We start from the raw sequence: 19,295 nt of genomic DNA on the forward strand, positions 1-19,295 counted from the left end.
AGCCAGACGTTCAAGAGATGTTGACAGTCACGCGGCAGCATGAAGCTCCTTGTAGTTCCTATTTCCAGGGTGACTCCTAGTCTAAATCCACAGCAGAAGTCGATCACAATTCCTTGTCTACAACGCGACGAAGAAAATGTTTTTGCAGTGTGGAAACAACGGGAAACTGATCCAGTGGATACATAATCCAAGGACACACAGAAACACTGAGCCCCGTCGAGCCGTTGGTGGCAGCACCGCGCCGCCAACACCGGAAAATCACCACGCACCCATCGCCTTCTCGAGAGCGGCGAGTGACCTGCGCATAAAATCATATCTCATCGAAGAACCCGAAAAACTAACAAATGAAATTCCAATTGCGATTGGAAACATGTGCGGAAGTGTTCTCCCGAAAAAAACGGAAGGCAGAGTGTGCCTTCAAGCCCAAGCCAGTGGAATCGTGGGGTACCATGCTGACCCCCTGGGGTCCGACTGCTTGGGTAATTCCGTGCATGCACCGGAAGAAACGTCGCATGGGCAAAGCACAGCCGCTTGTGCGAACATTTCCTTCATTTCGCGCCCTCGCTAAAGGAAGTGTCCTTGGTTGGGAGCGGCGGAGCTGACCAAGGAATGGTCTAGATTCGCGTGCCACTTTTAGCGCCGTCTTTTCCTCCTCGGACTCCTTGTTCGGGGCGGCGCAAAGCTTCAGCCTTTGCCCGCTGCTTGTTAACCCGTTGGTCCGCGGACTTCTTGTCTCTTCAGTTCTGAGCAGGGTGTGGCTTGGCTCAACCGTTTCTTTCCATTCTTCGTTTCAGCCAAAGCGCAGGCGCGCACGGATGTTTGACCAGGAATGCAGGAGCAGCGACGTGCAGCTGTGCGCGTTTCCGTCCGGTTTGCAGTGACGCGCGTTTTTGGCTCTAAGGGGTGAACAACGAGATTCGTACACTTTCTGGAGCTTCCTTTCGTTTCGAGTTTGCTCTTTCCCAGTTTTTTTTTCGCTTCTGTTGGCCTGGATCGGAAGCCTGCAACCCTCGTCACTGTTCGCTTTTCGTCCTGTCGCGCGACTCGCATTCGTCTCTGTGCACTCCGCAAGTGTCCCGAAAAGTCTGGAACCTCTCAGGTTCCCCCGCTTTCTGCAACCCCTGCTGCTCGTCAGGATCCATCTTTGTCTGCGTGGACGCGTTGAGGATCTACTTCTCGTCCTTTCTGTCGGCTGCCTTCTTCGTGAACCCAGGCGCATTCGCTCTTCTGCCGCCCTCCTTTTCGTCTGCTCTCCCGGAGCATTTCTGCTCCGCGCCGCAGGGCCGCTTCTCAGCGACTCGCGTGCAGGTGCCTCCTGCAGTTCCTCGTCCTTCGACACCGCTGTGTGTCTTTTCTCGCCGTCACGTCCCTCCCCTCCACTCTACTCCAGTTGAGCCAACATGGCGGAGGAGTTTGAGCGCTTTAAGCGCTTCGAGTACAGGCAGAACAGCAACCTGGTTCTGCAGAGAGACACTTCGACGGGGGTGGCTCCTGCTGTCCACCTCGGGGAACCGACGGGAGAGCCTGAGTCTCTGGCTGGGCGCAAGCTGTACCCCATGGGCGACAAAGTCGAGCGCGGACTGAAGAAAGAAGATCGCCCGGTGAAAAACGACTCGAAGCGCGCAAAACTCAAGAGAAATAAACTGGTAGGTGAGAGGAGAGTGGGCGTATTCCTGAAGCCAGGCTCACGCGCCAGAGCGTGAAGACAGGGGAAGCACAGGTTTCCGAGGTACACACCAGAGTCCACCTCGTAGTCGATGCTTTCCAGAAGACCTTGCACAGAGAGCTGTCTCCGAGAGGCTGACTAGGAGAGCGACGGTACGGACCGCACGGGCATCTCACCCGTCTCTCTCTCATGCTCCAGCCTCAACAGAAATCCTGAGATTATTCCGCTCGAGAAAAACCGAAGAAGGACCCCCCCGTACAACTACGCAGCGTGACAGCAGCGGCTCAGGGTCCCTGGTCGCTCTCGGTCGTCTTGTTCGTCTCACCTGCGAACGCGACGGAGACGAGAAAGCACAGGCCATTCTTGCGACACAGAGTTCTCTTAACTCTTGTGTGCTTGCTTTACATTCCAGCTTACAAAAGAAATAGGAAAGTATCAAATCTCTTATCAACTTGACAGTTTCGGGTCTCACCAGTGGATCTAAGTCTTCTCGCTTCTGCTTTTCGATACAACGCTTCGTTTGAAAAGCGATCAGATTCCGCGCGGATCCATCGATACAATCCGGTTATTCTGTCTCTTCGACGCACACTAGCCACCTCGAATCACCTGCTCGTCCCTCCAAATCCGCATTTCTTTGACAGCGCAACGCGCATGTGTATATGTCTGTCCATTTATGTATAAAGAGAGTATACATACCTGCAGTATCACACATAAATACGCACATACATATATCCTTAGCTACCTACGCACTTACTGAGATATATAAATGCACACACACATGGATATGAATACATAGATGCCATATATGTATATATGTATACATATATATATATATATATATATATATATTTGTGTACCGACAGTTGTATGGACATGGTCAAATTTTCCAGCCAGTTTAGCCGGTTGTTTGTGCGCCCCCGGATGCCCGGGTCGGACTTTTTCAAAGCAGACGCGGCGTTTGCGTTTTCCTCTGTTCGGATATGTCGGCACCACTTTGTTCCAGGACTTGAAGCGCGGCGCGACAGTGCTGGATGCAGACGTGACTGAGATCTTCTTCTATAAGCCGACGACTCAGCAGACGCGTCTGGTGTATGAACAGCTGCTCGTGACGCTGCAGCAGCAGCTGGGCGACCAGCCTGACGAAGTCCTGAAGGGTGCTGCAGACGAGGTGCTTGCGGCGTTGAAAGCAGACGGATGCCGAGAAAGCGAGAAGAAGAAAAATGTCGAGCAAGTCCTCGGTCCCGTCAATTCAGACGTCTTCACCCGACTCCACCAACTCGCCAAGAACATCACAGACTACTCTCTCGGCGGCGAGGAAGAGGACGGCGCACAGGCTGGAGGTAAACAGGACCAGAGGTGTACAAACGTCTGTATCTGCACATTGACGCACCCGCTATTTTCACTGCTTAATCCTCGTGTACATGCGCATATATAACTCTATAGCTTGTGTACTGTTCGATGTGGAGACAAAAGGAAACTTGCATATACAGCAACATATGCGCATATATATATATATATATATATATATATATATATATATTTGTGGTGTTGTGCGGTGTACGCGTTTGTGCTGACGTAACTGCATATTTTTATTTCCGTGTTTGTCGTGCGTCGTTACGTCGATGTGTATTCCTTTTTCTCTTTTTCAACACCCTTCTGTCCGTCGAAAATGAGAGTCGTTTGCGTGATTTCGCATCCCCGTTTCTCTGAACGAAACCGGAGCGTTCGTTCTTTTTCGGAGCCTTTGTTTTCCGGGGGAAAGGAGCGAGGGATCCGAGAGCTTCTTCACTCGATGTGCATCACGCAGTGCTGCAGGGCAAGGCCTTTGTCCAGAGACAAGGCTGTTGCTTGTAGCGCAGCAGTGGCGGGACCTGAGCTCCCTCCGGTCTCGCGAGGAGTGAGAGAGACTGAGGAGTTGCCGTCTAAACCGAAGGAGTCGTTTGACAGGTCTTTGCGGTTTGTTTCTTCCTCGACTCGCTTCTTCATTTTCCTCGTTGTGTTCCGCGTTTCCGTCTGTCCATGTCGCCTTTCTGGGTCTTCGCGTTTCGGCTCTGGAGTCGTTCGTGCCTTTGAAAGGACAATTTGTCGTCTCCGTGCTTTCCTACTGTCGCTTAAGTCAGTTGCGAGGCGGCAACATCTAACTACACAACGTTATGCCAAGAAGGATCCCAGATTACCCTTCTTTTCTGCAGGGCTGGACGGCTCGACCGGTGTGGCGGTGGTGTTCGACGAAGAGGAGGAAGAGGACGCAAACGAGCTGATGGAGGCGGAGGTGCTGCCGGGAGAGGAGGAGGAGGAAGACGAGGAAGAGGAAGAGGACGCAGACCGGACGTACCTGGCGGCGAAGGCGGTCGACGAAGAGGAGCTTGCAGACCGCGACGCGTACGAGCTGGACATTTCGAAGATCGATCCGCACTGGCTGCAGCGGGAGTTGAACGGCGTATTCAAGGATCCGAACAAGGCTGTGGCGACAGAGAAGGAGATTCTGTCGATTCTCCCGACGCCCGACATCCAAAAGTGCGAGAACCAGTTGGTCGTGATTCTTAAGTACGAGAATTTTGAGCTCGCCAAGCGGATTCTGAAGAATCGGTGGAAGATCTTTTTCGCGGTGCGTCTCGGTCAGGCGCAAAGTCCGGAGGAGAAGAACGCGATCTTCGAGGAAATGCGGAGTTCCCCCGAGGGCCAGGAAGTTCTCGAGCTTCTCGACGCACTCTCGTCGCGCCGCAACAAGGAGAAGGAGATCGCCATCAATGTGCGCAAGGAGGCCGCGTCCTTGGCTGCGAAGGCGCAGGCGCGCGCCGCCTCGCTCAGAGCCGCCGAGTTCGCGGAAGACGACGCAGGAGGCGGCGCAGGACTGCATGCGTCACATGCCTCCTCCGCGTTTCCGAAGAAGACTGGGAACGCTCGAGACGCGGAGACGAAGAACGAGGGCGGAGGCGCGGAGGCCCCGCAGGCGAGCCGCGGAGCGAAGAAGCCGACCGCGGCAGTCGACTTGGCGGCAGTCGCCTTCCACCAGGGTGGGCACTTCATGTCGAACTCGCGCGTAAAGCTGCCCGACGGCGCGCGGCGCATCGAGACGAAGAACTACGACGAGGTCGTCGTGCAGGCGTTCAAGAAGCCGCAGGAGACTGCGGACGCAAGGCAGCCGATCTCTGCGCTCCCGGAGTGGGCGCAGCCCGCGTTTTCCTGTGTGAATATCGAGACGCTGAATCCGATGCAAAGCAAGGTCTTCCGAGTTGCGTTTGAGGAGTTTCACGAGAACTTGCTGCTCTGCGCGCCGACCGGCGCAGGAAAGACGAACGTCGCGATGCTCGCGATTCTCAACGTGATCGGACGCCACCGGAACGCGAAGACCGGTGCGGTCGACTTGGCCAGCTTCAAGGTGGTGTACATCTCCCCAATGAAGGCGCTGGTCGCCGAGCAAGTCCAGGCGTTTTCGCAGCGCCTGCAACCCTACGGCGTGAGTGTGCGCGAGTTGACGGGAGACGTCAACTTGACTCGGCAGCAGATCGAGGAGACGCAGGTCATCGTCACCACTCCAGAGAAATGGGATATCATCACGCGGAAGGCGGGCGAGCGCGCCTACACGCAGCTCGTGCGGCTGGTCATCATCGACGAAATCCACCTGCTCCACGACGCGCGAGGCCCGGTCCTCGAGTCGATCATCGCGCGAACGATTAGGCAAATCGAAACTGCCCAGGAACATATTCGCTTGGTCGGCTTGAGCGCCACTCTCCCCAACTACGATGACGTCGCCGTCTGTCTCCGCGTCGCACCTGAGAAAGGACTCTTCTTCTTCGGCAACCACTACCGACCCGTGCCGCTGAAGCAAACGTACATCGGGATCAAAGATAAAAAGGCAATCAAGCGCTACAACACCATGAATGAGGTCACTTACGAAAAGGTACGGAACGCCTGCCGAGATCAGGCCGCGGAGGAGAGGCCCCGTGGACGCGAGTCCAACGCACACATGCCTCTCTGCCTCCAGGGACGTAGCTGTGGAGACAAGCGAGTCGAAACTTGGAAGCGAACCGTCGATGCGCTGTGAGTCTTGCGCGCGCGAAGTTCTCTCTTCCCCGTCGTCCTTGCCTTGTTTTCACAAGTGGAATTCGAAAAACCAAAGCACATACGTTTCACACGCACACTCGGTCTTGAACTGGGGTGGCGTTTCGTTTTTCCTCTCGCTTTCTCCTTCGCCGCTGGCACCTCGCGTCCGAACGAGGAACGATACCCGCGTCCCGGTGTCGATCCACCTCACAAAGGCAGTTCCGCCGTTGTGCCTCGCGGAGCTGCGTATTATATGCGCGGGGTTTGTGTCTGCTGTGGCGTCTTGTGTTGCCCGCGACGTGCAGCTGATGGAGAGCGCCGGGAAGTCGCAAGTTTTGATTTTCGTACACTCGCGGAAGGAGACGGTCAAGACCGCGCGCTTCATCCGCGACATGGCGATGCAGCGAGACACACTTCCGCGCTTTCTCCAGCATATGACGGCCAGCCGAGAGATTCTGCAGTCCGAGGCCGAGGCGGTGAAGACGGGCGATCTGAAGGAGCTGCTGCCGTACGGCTTCGCAGTCCACCACGCAGGCCTTCCGCGGACGGACCGCAAGCTCGTTGAAGATCTTTTTGCCGACCGTCACATCCAAGTGCTCGTCTCCACAGCCACCCTTGCGTGGGGAGTCAACCTCCCTGCGCACACTGTCATCATCAAAGGCACCCAGGTCTACTTGCCCGAGAAAGGCGCCTGGGCGGAGCTGAGCCCCATGGACGTTCTTCAGATGATGGGCCGCGCTGGACGCCCTCAGTACGACACCTCCGGTCACGCGATCCTCATCACGCAGCACAGCGAACTGCAGTACTACCTGTCTCTGAACAACCAGCAACTCCCCATCGAAAGTCAAATGCTTTCCTGCCTGCCCGACATGCTCAACGCGGAAGTCGTCCTCGGTGAGGGGAGCGGGGTGGGCGCGCGTCGCGCACCGGGTCGAGAGCGCTCGAGAACGTCTTCTCTACAGACGCCAGGACGGGGACAAACCAATGTGAAACTCCGCAAAGCTGCCGCACGGCTTCTCTATGCGAGCCTGGGCCTCTCTGACGATGTGTGTGGATGCGTTGGGGCCTGTATATATGTGTAGATGGCGAGATACATAGCGATACATACCGAGAGAGAGAGAGGCAGAGAGATCGAGAGAGAGTGATCGCCGTTTCTGTGGGCGTGGATGAGTTTCTGTGTGTGCTTTGGAGTCACGGACGCGTTTTCGCAGGCGCCCTCCGAGCTTCGTTCTCTCCTCGGGAAGGTTGATCGGCTCAGGCTTCTGCGTGGAACTGTTGCGCGTATTCAGGTTCGGTGCGCAGCCGAGAGGACGCTGTGAACTGGCTAGGGTACACCTACCTGTATGTGCGGATGCTGAAGAATCCGTCCTTGTATGGAGTGCCGCCTGAAGACGCAGAACGCGACAAGCTGCTCGAGCAGCACTGTGTGAACTTGGTAGACAGCGCGTTGAAGATCCTCGACAAGAACTTTCTGATTAAGTACGACCGACGCATGGGGGCGATCCAGGTGACAGCCTTGGGCAGGGTCGCGAGCCACTACTACATCAAGTATCCGACGATTGCGGTGTACAATCAGCATATGAAGCCTACGTTGTCGGACATCGAGCTGCTGCGACTTTTCTCGCTCTCCTCCGAGTTCAAGTACATGCCTGTGCGCGAGGAAGAAAAGGTCGAGCTGCAGCGCCTCATGGAACGAGTGCCCATCCCCGTGAAAGGCTCTCCGGACGAGACGAGCTCGAAGGTCAACGTCCTGCTGCAGGCGTACATCAGCAAACTGAAGCTCGAAGGCCTCGCCATGATGGCCGACATGGTCTACGTCCAGCAAAGTGCGAACCGCATCATGCGCGCCATCTTCGAAATCTGTCTCCGACGAGGATGGGCCATGCTCGCCCTGCGCGCGCTCCGCTTCTGCAAAGAAATCGACCGGAGAATGTGGAGCAGCATGACGCCTCTCCGACAGTTCAAGGTGAGACACGGAGAGGAGAACCTGCGGAGAGGGCGCGAGTGAGAAAACGCGAAAGAGGTCCAGAGAGAAAGTGCAAACCAAAGAAGAGACTGCAGCGGAGAGCAGCAAGGGAGAGTGGACGGAGAGGAGGAAACGCGCTGCTGAAAGCGGGCAGCCTTACAGACGACGCCGACTGAAGAGCCTCTGCATCAGAGGCTTTGAGACTCTCATCTTTCAGGAGAACAAACAGTCGCAGTCTCTGAACAGAAATCGAGTCCTTTTCCGAGAAATGATGAATACATATGTGGGCGCCTTTGCAAAGAGCCAGACACGCGACGGGACTAGGAAGGTGAAACGAACGGCGCGTTGGCGGTCGCCTGAGGAAGGAAGTCGATTTTCATTCTCATCTTCAGCTCTCAAAGACGCACTTTCTCTCTCCAGCTCCCGTTTGCATGGTTTTTGTGCTTCGCAAAGGTTCCCCACACTCGCTTGACGTTCTTCTCATTTTCTTTTCCGGGTGCCGCGCGGCGAGACTCCTCGGCCAGCATTGGGTTCCTTCCACTTGTCCATGCGAGCAGCTCCTCCTCGAGCGAAATGTCAACAGGGCAGCTCGCTGTGGAGGACGCGCGTGCGAGTCCGCCGTTTCGCGTTCCAGGGTGTTCCGCACTTCGAGATTCGTGAGATTGTTCTCTGTGCCTTCCTTCGCACTGCTCTGCGTCGACTCGCGTTCCCTGGCCGGTCTAGAGACGCTTTGTCGCTGGATGCCGCTGTTCGTCGGGGCGGCAGAAAACGTCGGAAGGATCCAGGCCGCAGCTTCGCCTGTCGACTTCCGCTCGTCCGTCCGACCTGTTTCGCAGATCTCTGCCGAGGAGTCTCGTTCGTCAGGCAGGCGCCTCCTCAGGTTTGAACGCAAGGCTTCGTATCTGGTGCGCTCCACACTCCTCTCTTCAGGTCTTGCCGGAGGAACTGCTGCGGAAGATCGAGAAGAAGGACTTGCCCTTCGAGCGGTACTACGACCTCTCGTCGACGGAGATTGGAGAGCTCGTTCGCGTACCGAAGATGGGCAAGCTGCTGCACAGACTCATTCACCAGTTTCCGAAGCTGGAACTCGCCGCCTTCGTCCAGCCGCTCACGCGAACCTGCCTCGTCGTTGAGCTGACAATCACTCCCGACTTCCAGTGGGAGGCGAAAGTCCATGGCAGCGGCGAAGTTTTCTGGGTGCTCGTCGAGGACGTCGATGGCGAACAGATTCTCCACCACGAGGTAGAAAACTCGAGGCAGACTTCACAGGCGAGCGGGCGTCAACCTGTATTGCAGAGAGGCGTGCAAAGAACTCTCTCTCTCTCTGCCGTCACTGGAGAGCCACTCACTTTTCAACCTCTGCATATCGGCACCGATTCACAGACATACATACATACATACATATATGTATGTATAAAATATAGAGAGTAGATATATATGCAGATATACATATATATATATATATATATATACGTTAGCGCATATATCCATATACGGGTGTACGGTCCGCAACATCGAGGAATGTTTTTTTTTCAGATGTTCATCATGCCGCCGTTCACTGGAGAGGTTGAGCACACGCTGTGCTTCACGCTTCCAATTACGGATCCTCTTCCGCCGAATTATTCGATCCGAGTCGTGTCAGACAGGTGGCTGCTCTCGGAGTCTTCTCTCCCCATTTCGTTCAAAAGCCTTATTCTCCCGGAAAGAACTCCTCCCCACACAGAGCTCCTTGATCTCCAGCCTCTGCCGATCACGGCGCTTAGAGATGCGAAGATGGAGCAAGTTTACTCAGGAAGTTTCAAGGCTTTCAACCCCATTCAAACTCAGGTGCGACAGCTCAAAGAAATCGTTTTCCTGTCATCTCTGGTTTCCGCCTTCTCGCAGTTCTCCACTCTTCGTCGCTCCCGTGTCTTCTCTCTTCTTCCCTCGTCCTGTGTTCCTTCTTCCCTCTCTGCTTATCCTTCTCCTTCTCTCGGTTCTCTCTCGTCTCTCTCTCTCTTTCTCTCTCTTTCTCTTTCTTCTTCTCCCCCTCCTTGCTGCCTCCGTCTCCCTCCCTCTCTGCATCGTGCCGTTGTGCGTTTCTTCTCGGCGTGGAGCGCGTCACCCTCTGTCGCTGGGGTGTCTCTGCAGGTCTTTTCGACGCTGTTCGCGACGAACGAGAACGTGTTGCTCTGTTTGCCGCCAACAAGTGGAAAGGAGATTTGCTTGGAGTTCGCTCTTCTCCGGATGGTCAAGACGGAACCTGCGAGCCAGTGGAAGGCCGTCTACATCGCGCCACACCCGCTGGTGGTGAAGGAGAGACTGGAAGACTGGGTGACCAAGTTGGGACGCGGCTTGGGTTTGAAGCTCGCAGAACTCACCGGCGAGATGCAGCACGACATGAAAGTGAGAAACACCGCAGCGACAGCGAGCTGCGTTTCACCGTCAGTTCCAGGTTTTCTCGAGACGCATGTTTGAGCCGGTCGGCTGCAGCGCCGAGTCCGTCAGCAGTGCCGTTCGCCTCTGTTCCAGGGCCAGACTCGCGGTGGAGGTCGGACTTTGCGATTCGGTGCTTCTGTCTGCATTTGTCTGTTTTTCTTCGAACCTGCCTGTCCTCCCCGAAGGACGCTGTCGGAATCAAGACGTCCAGGAGCCTGTCCACAGCGAAGCCTGAGACGCGCTCCAGCGGTGGAGATGGGTCGAGAGGAACCTGGTGACGCCTAGAGGCGGGCGTAGGCAGAACAGCAGACAGATGCCGCTGGAGACCTAGACAGATGAGCTTCTGCGTCGAGGTAGCGGCCAGCGGAATTCCAAGGCTTCTCTCTCTGAAGAGAACGCGTCTGTGCTGTTCTGCGTGTGTCTCGCAGTTGGTGGAGCAGTCGCAGCTCATTCTGGCGACTCCGGAGAACTGGGACTTTGTCTCTCGGCGCTGGAAGACACGAAAGGCTCTGCAGTCGATTCGCCTGCTTCTCGTCGACGACTTGCACTTGCTGAACTCGTCTGTGGGGTCCACGCTCGAAATCTGTCTCTCCAGAACGCGCTACATCTCTGCTCAACTCCAGCGTCCGATTCGCATTGTCGCCATGGCAAATTCCCTCGCAAACGCGAAAGATGTCGGAGACTGGCTCGGCGTCAGCAGCAGTGGTCAGACACCCATATATACCTATATATATATATATATATATATATGCTTGCGTGTGAAAAGAAAGTGGATATATATGTATACATATATGTATATATTTGGATATATATATATATATATATGTATATGTGTTTGTGAGCATGTGGATGTGCATGCGGGCTTGTGTCTCTATGCTTGCGTAGCGGTGTATATATGTGTACATATGCATGCATTTCCGTACGTGAAAGCGCAGATTCACTTGGGTGCATGCGTTTGTCGAGAGAGAAGGGAAGAGATGTTTGGTGTGGCTCTTTGCTAGACGGGTGCTTAGATTTACGCATGCGGGAGACTGGGTTTTCTGCTTCGACGCGTGAGAGTGTCGTCGTCTCTGTCTGTCTTTTGCATGATGCATGCTGTCACCTTGCTTGTCTTCTTCGCTCGCTGGAGAGAATTCCTCTCTCGCTCTGTGTCGTTACTCCGCTTTGCGCGCGTTCCTCTTGTCTCTCTCTGTCCCTTTCTCACCTCTTTCTCTGAGTCTCTCTCTCCGTTTTTTGCGTCGGTCGCGCATGCGCGGAAGCCGGTTTTGCCCCGATGTCTTCACTCCGCAGAGAGCGTTTCTGGCTGCGGCGCGTGCAGGTCTGTTCAACTTCCACCCCAGTGTACGAACAGTTCCCTTGGAGATTTCGCTTCACGGCTTCGACGTCTACCACCGAGAAGCGCGGCTGCTGGCGATGAGCAAGGCAGTCTACCAAGCTGTGAAGCTGTACACTCGCGACGACGACCGGTCCACGTTGAAAAAACTCAAGAACGTCATCGTCTTCTGTTCTGACAGACGACACTGCAGACTCACCGCCATCGACCTTCTCCTCCAAGCCGCTGCGGACGACGACCCGAAAAAGTTCCTGCATGTCTCCGGTAAACATCCGAGCTGCCATCACCTCCACAGAGATCGCGGAAACAAAAACGGCGGCACACAGGCGCGCAGACAAATCTAGAGCTGTGCGGTTCGCGCTTGTCGAACAGGCTCTTTTTCTCAGCGGCCCACTACTGCACAAGCCGACAAAAACCGCAAAGATAACTCGCTGTATCTTCTATAGCGGCAAATCTCCACATATATGTATGCACGTATACGTATGTATCTGCATATATATCTGTATCTGTATATATATATATATATATATATCTGTATATCTGTATAACTACATATGTATATATAAATATATATATATAAATATATATATATATGCACATGTGTGTGAAAGTGTACATGGAGTTGTGTCGTTTGATGTGGAGTGAACGTCTAGGTGGAGGTCCCAGGTGGCGCGTTTGCCCTCGGCTTCGTAGGCGTCTTGGAAACGCACGAGAAGGGAGACGCCTGTGGGCTGCAAGGAGAGAGGGGAGCGATGGGGCAAGGAAGGTCGCAGAAGAAGTCGGTGTGTAGAGACGCTGGAGGACACCGGAACGGGAGCCTTTCGTACACTCTCGGTCTCGGTGACGTTTTTCTTTTTCTTCCACTGTTTCCAGATGAAGTCATGCGCAAATACACCTCCGTGGTGCGCGACAAAATGCTGAGCGAGACGCTTGCGTACGGCGTTGGGCTGCTTCACTCGGGCCTCTCTGCGGCGGAGCAACAGCTTGTGCAGCAACTGCATGCAGCAGGAGCGATTCAAGTTGTCGTCGTCGCGGAAGAGTGTGCTTGGGGTCTGCAGATGTACGCCCATCTTGTCGTCATCGTCGACACAAAAAAATTCACTGAAAACGGGTGAGCACAAGTGATTCTGCGTTTGCTTTAAACTCTCTCTGTGTTCTGTCCTCTCTGTTCTTCCTCCAGCGAGGCTTCTCGCCTTCTCGTTCCTTCTCCTTGCCTGGCCTTCGTCGCCCGTCTGTCTGCTTGCGCGCCTCCTCCTCTCCGTTTTTCCGTGTCTCTTCTTCTTTTTCAGCGTCGCTTCTTTCCGCGTTGCGTCCTCTTCTTCTTCTGCGTTTATGTCTCGCCGCTCCTTTTCAGGAACGTTTCCCTCTCCCTTCTCTCCCCGAAGTTGCTGGGGACGTATGTCTCTTCAACAGGCGGCACCGCCTCGGTTTCGCGGTGCTCCCCTTCCTCCAGAACGGGCGCCCTGCGCGGTGCCGTGGCGTCCTCCTCTTTTGGACGCGTCCACTCCCGAGACCGGAATCGGCTCTGGAATCGAGTCTGGAATCGGCTCTGGAATCGAGTCTGGAATCGGCTCTGGAAGCGGCTCTGGAATCGAGTCTGGAATCGAGTCTGGAATCGGCTCTGGAAGCGGCTCTGTGTGTCTTCTCAGGTACGAAGACTACACGGTGGCAGATGTGCTGCAGATGCTCGGACATGCGACGCGGCCGTCGATCGACAAGCATGGCTTCGCAGTTCTCTTCTGCCCGTCGTCGAAGCGGGAGTTCTACAAGAAGTTCGTTTTCGAACCTCTCCCGGTGGAGTCGCAGCTCGAACAAAACCTCGTCGATCACATCAACGCAGAAGTCGTCTTGAAAACCATTGAAAACAAGCAAGATGCGGTCGACTGGCTTACGTGGACGTTCCTCTACCGCCGCCTCGCGAAGGTACGGCGCCGCCAACCTCAAGCTTCCTTCCGCCTGCCTCCAGCTTCTCTCCAGTTCTGCTCCATCCTTTCCCTGGCGTCTGTCCGCACCTCTCACCCTTCGTTGTGTCTCCCTCGCGTTTCGGTCGTCTTCTGGCGGTATCGGGTCTTGCTCCGCAGATCTACGCAGGTCTGCGCGCGCTTGACTGGCTCAGAGTCGCACCTCTCTCCCGGTAGCGCATGGATCTGTCGAATGCAGCGCGTTCTGCGGCAGCAGATGCACATCCCCTTTGTTGCCCGGACTCTCGCAACCCCCGCTGAAAAGAAGAACCTCTACTGTTCTTCTTGTGCTTCAGAACCCAAACTACTACGGTCTGCAGGGCGTCAGCCACCAGCACCTCAGCGACTACCTCTCCGAGCTGGTCGAGTCGAGTGTACATACACTCGAACAGGCGCAGTGCGTCTCTGAGCAGAACGAAGTCGATCTCCAGCCGCTCAACTTGGGTCTCGTTGCCGCGTTCTACTATGTCAAAGTCAACACGATCGGTAAGGGAGACAGCGAAAGAAACTCGGCGCATGCAGGGACAGGAGGGATGTCTCCCGTTTGTCTGCTCCGCGCCGGAAGCTCTCGCGAAGGGCGACGTTTAGTCTCACACATGCTTTTTCGGCGACAGGGGTGTTCAAGGATCCTTCGTGGCGCATCTTCGACTCTCGATCGTCGGACTGCTCCTGCTGGGTCTGCGGTCTCCCCTGCGGTCTGACGCAGTCGTGGTATCTAGCCTCTTCTTTAGATCGACTCGCGGGAAGTCGAGCTGAATTCGTTTGTGGTCTTGGTTTGACAATGTACCCTCCGAGAAATACTAGCTTGGCTGTTTTAAATCCTGAGGATACTGATTGGTTAATTGGAGGACTTGCGGTCCTTGGTATCAGGAGGATCCTTAGTTCTATGAACATCCTGGGTTCGTCGCTCATGTCGCTGTATCGGGAAATGCAGTTTGCGTTCCTCACGAAAAAAAACACCCATCAGAGCAAAACATTTGAAAAAAGTTCTCAAATTCAGATTGTGCCAAGACACCCTTCTTTCCGTACAAACGTTGGTAGCCCCCACCTCTCTGTCGGTCTGCCTCTTTCTCTTCTGGCGAAGGAGCTGCGTTCTGCATGCGCATGCAAGTGGTGTGGCTGCCTGGGGTGTGCATACACCTGAGGGTTTCTCCCCGCTAGCTGTCGGCGAATTTCATTGCGCCGCCTTCCTGCGAAACCTTGTGGCCGCTCTCCCGGTTTCGCGCTCACTTTCGAGGCCTGACTCTGCTCCTGCAGAGGGTCGCAGCTATCCCTCTGGCGCGTTCCACGGTCTGCATGCGTTTGTTTCGCTTCTGCAGAACTTTTCAATCGTTCGCTGACGCCCACATGCAAGCGTCGAGCGTTGCTGGAGATTCTGGCCGCTTCTTCTGAGTTCAGCACCCTGCCCCTGCGACCTGGAGAGGAAGGAACTCTGAAAGGTCTCGCACAACGCCTCGGCGTCCGGCTGCCCGCCAACTCTGAAGATCTCAATAAGCCAAGCACAAAGGCCCTCATTCTCCTCTACGTAAGCCAGCAAATGGGAAACGCGGACGTCTCTCTGTCGAGAATGTTCCTACCTACACTCACATACACGGAGGCTTCGGTAGCCACTTGTCTGCGCATGCTTCTCCACATATATATACATATATATATATATAGATATATATATGTATACATGAGTATATGAGTATACGGAGAAAGTGTGTGTGTGTTATTTGCGTATGTGATGAATCTGTTTCTGGCGTTGGACACTGTATGAGGACGCGAAGATTCTTTCGCGTCAGGTTCTCTCTCCTCTCCCGACCTGCGCCGTGGCGGCGCCTGCAGAGTTGGTGAAACTTTTGGGATGCAAGTGGAAGATCGGCGACGGCTTCCGCGCCGCCTCACGAGGAAAGAGGCAATCGCGGCAAATCCTCTGGACCGCGCTGCGTCGTTTTTCCTGTGCAGGCACACTTCAACCGGACGCCGCTGCCGAGCGACTTGATTGCAGACCAGAAGGTTTTGCTGGAGCCTTCGATTCGGCTGCTGCATGCACTCGTGGATGTGATCTCCTCGAACGGCTGGCTGGTCCCTGCGCTGTCGGCCATGGAAATCTGCCAAGCCGTCGTTCAGGCGATGACCACCGCGGCACTCGGAGGCGGCAACGCCACCCAGTGCAGTGCGCTCAAGCAACTGCCTCACTTCACAGATGAACTCGTGGAACAAGCCAAAGGTAAAATTGCGCGCTCTTCGAAAGCCCACAAACTTCCGCACAATTAAAAAGAGAAACGGCGAGATGCTGATATGCGAATAAATGTTACAATATATATATATATATATATATATATATGCATGTGTGCGTGTGTAAGTATGTATATGATCTCTACTGGTTGTTCCAGAGGCGTTTTTGCAACGGCGAGGGCGCATCCGGATTTCGATGTGAATTCCTTTTCAAAGGCACAAGACTCGACGCTAGAAAATACCGCTTAGGTATGATAGGAATACAGAGCTGTGATGTTAAGCAGCATAGGATATATATATATATATATATATATATATGCATCTATATGTGTAAATGTGCCTGTATTTGCTGAAAGCTTTTTTGGTGTTGTTGCGTCTCCGTCTGCAGAGATGGGCGTCGATGACATTTTCGACTTGATGAACATGGACGAGAAGGAAAGAGAGAAACTCCTGAAGCCTCTTACTCCGTCGCAACTCAAGGTACTCTTCTGCAGACAGCGTCGAGGCTCTTGCCAGGTGTCTGAACAGTCGGTGCGGCGAGGCTCCGTGGACGGATGTCGCTTCTCACATGCAGCCAGTGACTGCTTCCTTGATTTTCATGAGCATGGATCGGCGCTCGGCTGTCTCTGCGCCCATGGCAGGCTCCACGCAGTTCTCAGTGCCATGGAGAAAAAGAGCAGTTGCTCAGGCGGGGAGACAAAGAAAAAGTCTGTCGTTCGTCGACGGGGAGATAAAACTCCCGCAGCTCGCGGACGTTTTCTTCTCTGTGTCAGATGTTGCATGCGTACCTGGAAGTCGGGAAAGAAGGTCAGGATGGGGAAATGTGCAGCACGGAGTGCGTCTTGGTTTCTCGGTCTGATGGTTTCTTGTTCCTTTCTTTCTCGCGCTGCATCTTCGCAACTTCTTCGAGCCGCAGTTCTCGTCTCGAAGTGAAAGTTCTCTTTTTGATTAGCCGCGTCGGAGCGTGGATTCCCTCTGCGTTTTCCTCTTTCTGTGATTCACAATTTTTTGCGACCTCGCCCAACCGCAGACGTTTCGTTCTTCTCGGCTTGCGCCTTCTCTCCTCTGCTCTCCAGAGAGGGCTCCTATGTCTACAGTTCTTTCAAAGGGCAGACGACTTCAAATTGGACAAAGAATGTCTCTCGAAAGCTGTTTCATTGGCTTCCTGTCCTCTTTTTCCTCGTCTCCCTTCCTTCTCGGCCGTGTCTGTCACAGGCGCTTCGTTATCTTTCGTGAAGCGGTGCACTCGCTGTCTTCTTCCTGTTCTCTGGGGGACTGTAGAGACACCGACGCTTTGTCGTCTCGGGTGCATGCAGCCGGTCTCTGTTTCTCGGTTCACAGTCCTTTTTCCGGCGGAAGTCGGCGACACCCAGAAACGCCTTTCTTCTCACGTTCGGAGCGTTCCGTTCGCCGCTCGGGTGTGACGTCATTTGCCCGTTTCTTCGCGTTTCAGTGCCGAGAAACTTGATTTCTTTTCCTCTCTCTTGTGCTTCCACAGAACGAGTTGGACTCGCGTTTCTCCTCTTGATGTAGCTCCGAAAAACGTTTCAGGCTCTCTTGTCTCCTTTCTCGCTGCGTTCTCAGGACGTTGCCAAAGCGAGCAACAGATATCCTGTTGTCAACGTGGAGTTCCAAGTTTCGAAGAAGGACGACGTGCTACCGAACGAGAATCTGCAGTGTACAGTCACTCTAGAACGAGACTGCGCGGTACGTACACCTGAGCTGCGGTGACGGCTGTATGTCTCTCACATGCGCGAGGGCGTCTTTGTTTTTCTTCTTTTCGGCCTTCCTCTGCGTCGAGCTTCGCTCGACTTGCTCTGTTCTTCTCTGCTGTTTTCGCTTCTGTCCACTTTTTCTCGTGTTTTCTGTTCTCTCTTCCGGTGACTGGTGGCTCTTGCGCGCCGCCCTTTCTGTGCAACTTTTCTGAGTCTTTTTTTGGACGCATGCGGACTTCAGCTGGATCCCGTCGCGAGGATCGGTCAGCGAGAGAATGCCTTCAAGCTTCGCTTCTCCCTTTCCACCGGGGTGGTGGTGCCTGCTCGTTCTCTCGCCTGTCTCTGCGGGTCGCCCGCGCCTCTCTCTGTCGACAGCTTTCGTTCCACGAAGCGGCGACTGGCTTATGTTTCTCTAGGTTCGATGTCTGTCGCTTTCGCTTTCCGAGGTGGAGAAGAATTACCCGTTGGGTCTCGCGAAGCGCCCTCGTGAGCTAGCGGACGTAGAGTGTGCAACTGGAAACGCGGTCAAAGTGTCTCCTAGTCGCTGTCTCTGTGTCTTCTCTGCTTTGCCGACCGCGCATCTGCGTTCGCGGCACCCACGGAGCTGTCGACAGTGTTCAGGGGCTGCGCGGTCTCTGTGTCTTCAAACCTGAGTTCACCTGTGGAAGATGCGGCAACAGACTGTCACTGGATCCCCATTTGTGCGCAGGAGGAGACGTCCGGTGCCGTATACGCGCCGTACTTCCCGCGAGAGAAGGAAGAGCAGTGGTGGCTGGTCGTTGGAAGAGCTTCCTCGAATTCTCTCGCTGCAATCAAGCGCCTTTCGCTAAATAAGCCGACGACCACAGTCACGCTCTCCTTCGAGGCTCCGGAGACAGACGGGAAGCATTCCTACGTGCTCTACCTCATGGGCGACTCCTACGTCGGTGGAGACCAAGAATACAAATTCGACGTTCGCGTGCGGTCCTGAGGAACCGGCAAACGGAGGAAAGAGAAAACGTCTGAAGATCTACATACCGAGTCGCGCAAGTCGACAGACAGTGTTGGTTGCCACCGTCGAACGAGAGCTGCGGTCGGGGGGAAGGTCCATCTCGTATCTGGAGTCCTCTTCAGTAGTGGAGGCACTCGAGAGTGCGTCTGTGCTTGCGCTCGAGTTTTCGTCTGGGGGAGGCTGCGCGAAGAGGTCAAGCGTTCGCCGCGTCGGTGCCCTGGCCGGCGTCCACACTGCAAGTCGCACTGCCTGGTATTTAGAAGTCAACAGCGCGAGACGCATTGAAAAACGTTTTCATCCCAAGAAGTTGCGATTTGTCTCGGACGCGACGCGAGGAGGGCGGTGGGCGAGACAGTAACTTTTTTTCGCATTCTTTCGTCGTTGAGAGAAATCGCCCCGCTTCCTGACAGGTGATTCTCTCTTTTTTGTCGCACCTTCGTGGAACAGGAGGGACGACGGCAGCAACTTTGCTTTATGCAGAAGCGGGAGGGGAAGCGAACGATCGAGACACCGAGTGGAATAGTTCTTAGTGCTAGACCGCAGTCGAAGCAACTTTGCTTCGCCGGTTGTCAGCAACTGTCGCTTTGCTCATTTTACTACCGATGATCGTGAAGAGGACTTCAGTCGTACAGGACACAGAACGCCGACTTTTCCACTGGGTTGCACGCGCACTGCAACTCGGCCCCGTGCAGTTTCGGCACCGGCCAGGGCGGCGCTGTGGTGTAGAGGATCAAACGAAATGGTGCTGCTCTGGATGGATAATGCAATTCTGCAATTATCGTACACGGCCTCGGCTTCTGGCATGGTCTTCGATATTATATCAGAGGCTAAGACGTCACTGTATTTGCAAAGCAGAAGCGTGAAGAAAACCACATTCCGAATCAATCCAGCATTTAACCGGAATTTTTCTGAATTTGTCCGGAATTTATCTAGACTTTTTCAGCATTTATCTGAAATTTTGTAAGAAATCAGCCAGAC

At 54.4% G+C, this 19,295-nt stretch overlaps 1 protein-coding gene across 1 annotated transcript; it reads left to right on the forward strand.

Annotated features, from left to right (window-relative positions):
* Nucleotides 1-1,127: 1,127 nt before the first annotated feature.
* Nucleotides 1,128-19,208, forward strand: TGME49_223390 (activating signal cointegrator 1 complex subunit 3 family 1 ASCC3L1, putative). Its single transcript, XM_018779997.1, has 18 exons — nucleotides 1,128-1,646; nucleotides 2,670-3,006; nucleotides 3,859-5,570; nucleotides 6,019-6,607; nucleotides 7,003-7,679; nucleotides 8,610-8,921; nucleotides 9,216-9,506; nucleotides 9,810-10,064; nucleotides 10,526-10,802; nucleotides 11,416-11,694; nucleotides 12,304-12,541; nucleotides 13,080-13,353; nucleotides 13,688-13,877; nucleotides 14,711-14,916; nucleotides 15,339-15,603; nucleotides 16,000-16,091; nucleotides 17,196-17,318; nucleotides 18,036-19,208. Exons 1-18 carry the CDS (start codon nucleotides 1,401-1,403, stop codon nucleotides 18,294-18,296), a joined length of 6,624 nt encoding a protein of 2,207 aa, XP_018635891.1. The 5' UTR covers nucleotides 1,128-1,400; the 3' UTR covers nucleotides 18,297-19,208.
* The last annotated feature ends 87 nt before the right edge of the window (nucleotides 19,209-19,295 follow it).

Source organism: Toxoplasma gondii, chromosome X, assembly GCF_000006565.2.
Source record: "Toxoplasma gondii ME49 chromosome X, whole genome shotgun sequence".
NCBI classification, from domain to species: domain Eukaryota; phylum Apicomplexa; class Conoidasida; order Eucoccidiorida; family Sarcocystidae; genus Toxoplasma; species Toxoplasma gondii.

Excerpts from the sequence above, each read along its gene's own strand:
- TGME49_223390 (XM_018779997.1), top strand. The coding sequence starts at position 1,401 with ATGGCGGAGGAGTTTGAGCGCTTTAAGCGCTTCGAGTACAGGCAGAAC. Across the intron at positions 5,571-6,018 it reads ATGAGGTCACTTACGAAAAG|CTGATGGAGAGCGCCGGGAA; the intron begins GTACGGAACGCC and ends CGCGACGTGCAG. Across the intron at positions 14,917-15,338 it reads AGGCCCTCATTCTCCTCTAC|GCACACTTCAACCGGACGCC; the intron begins GTAAGCCAGCAA and ends TTTCCTGTGCAG.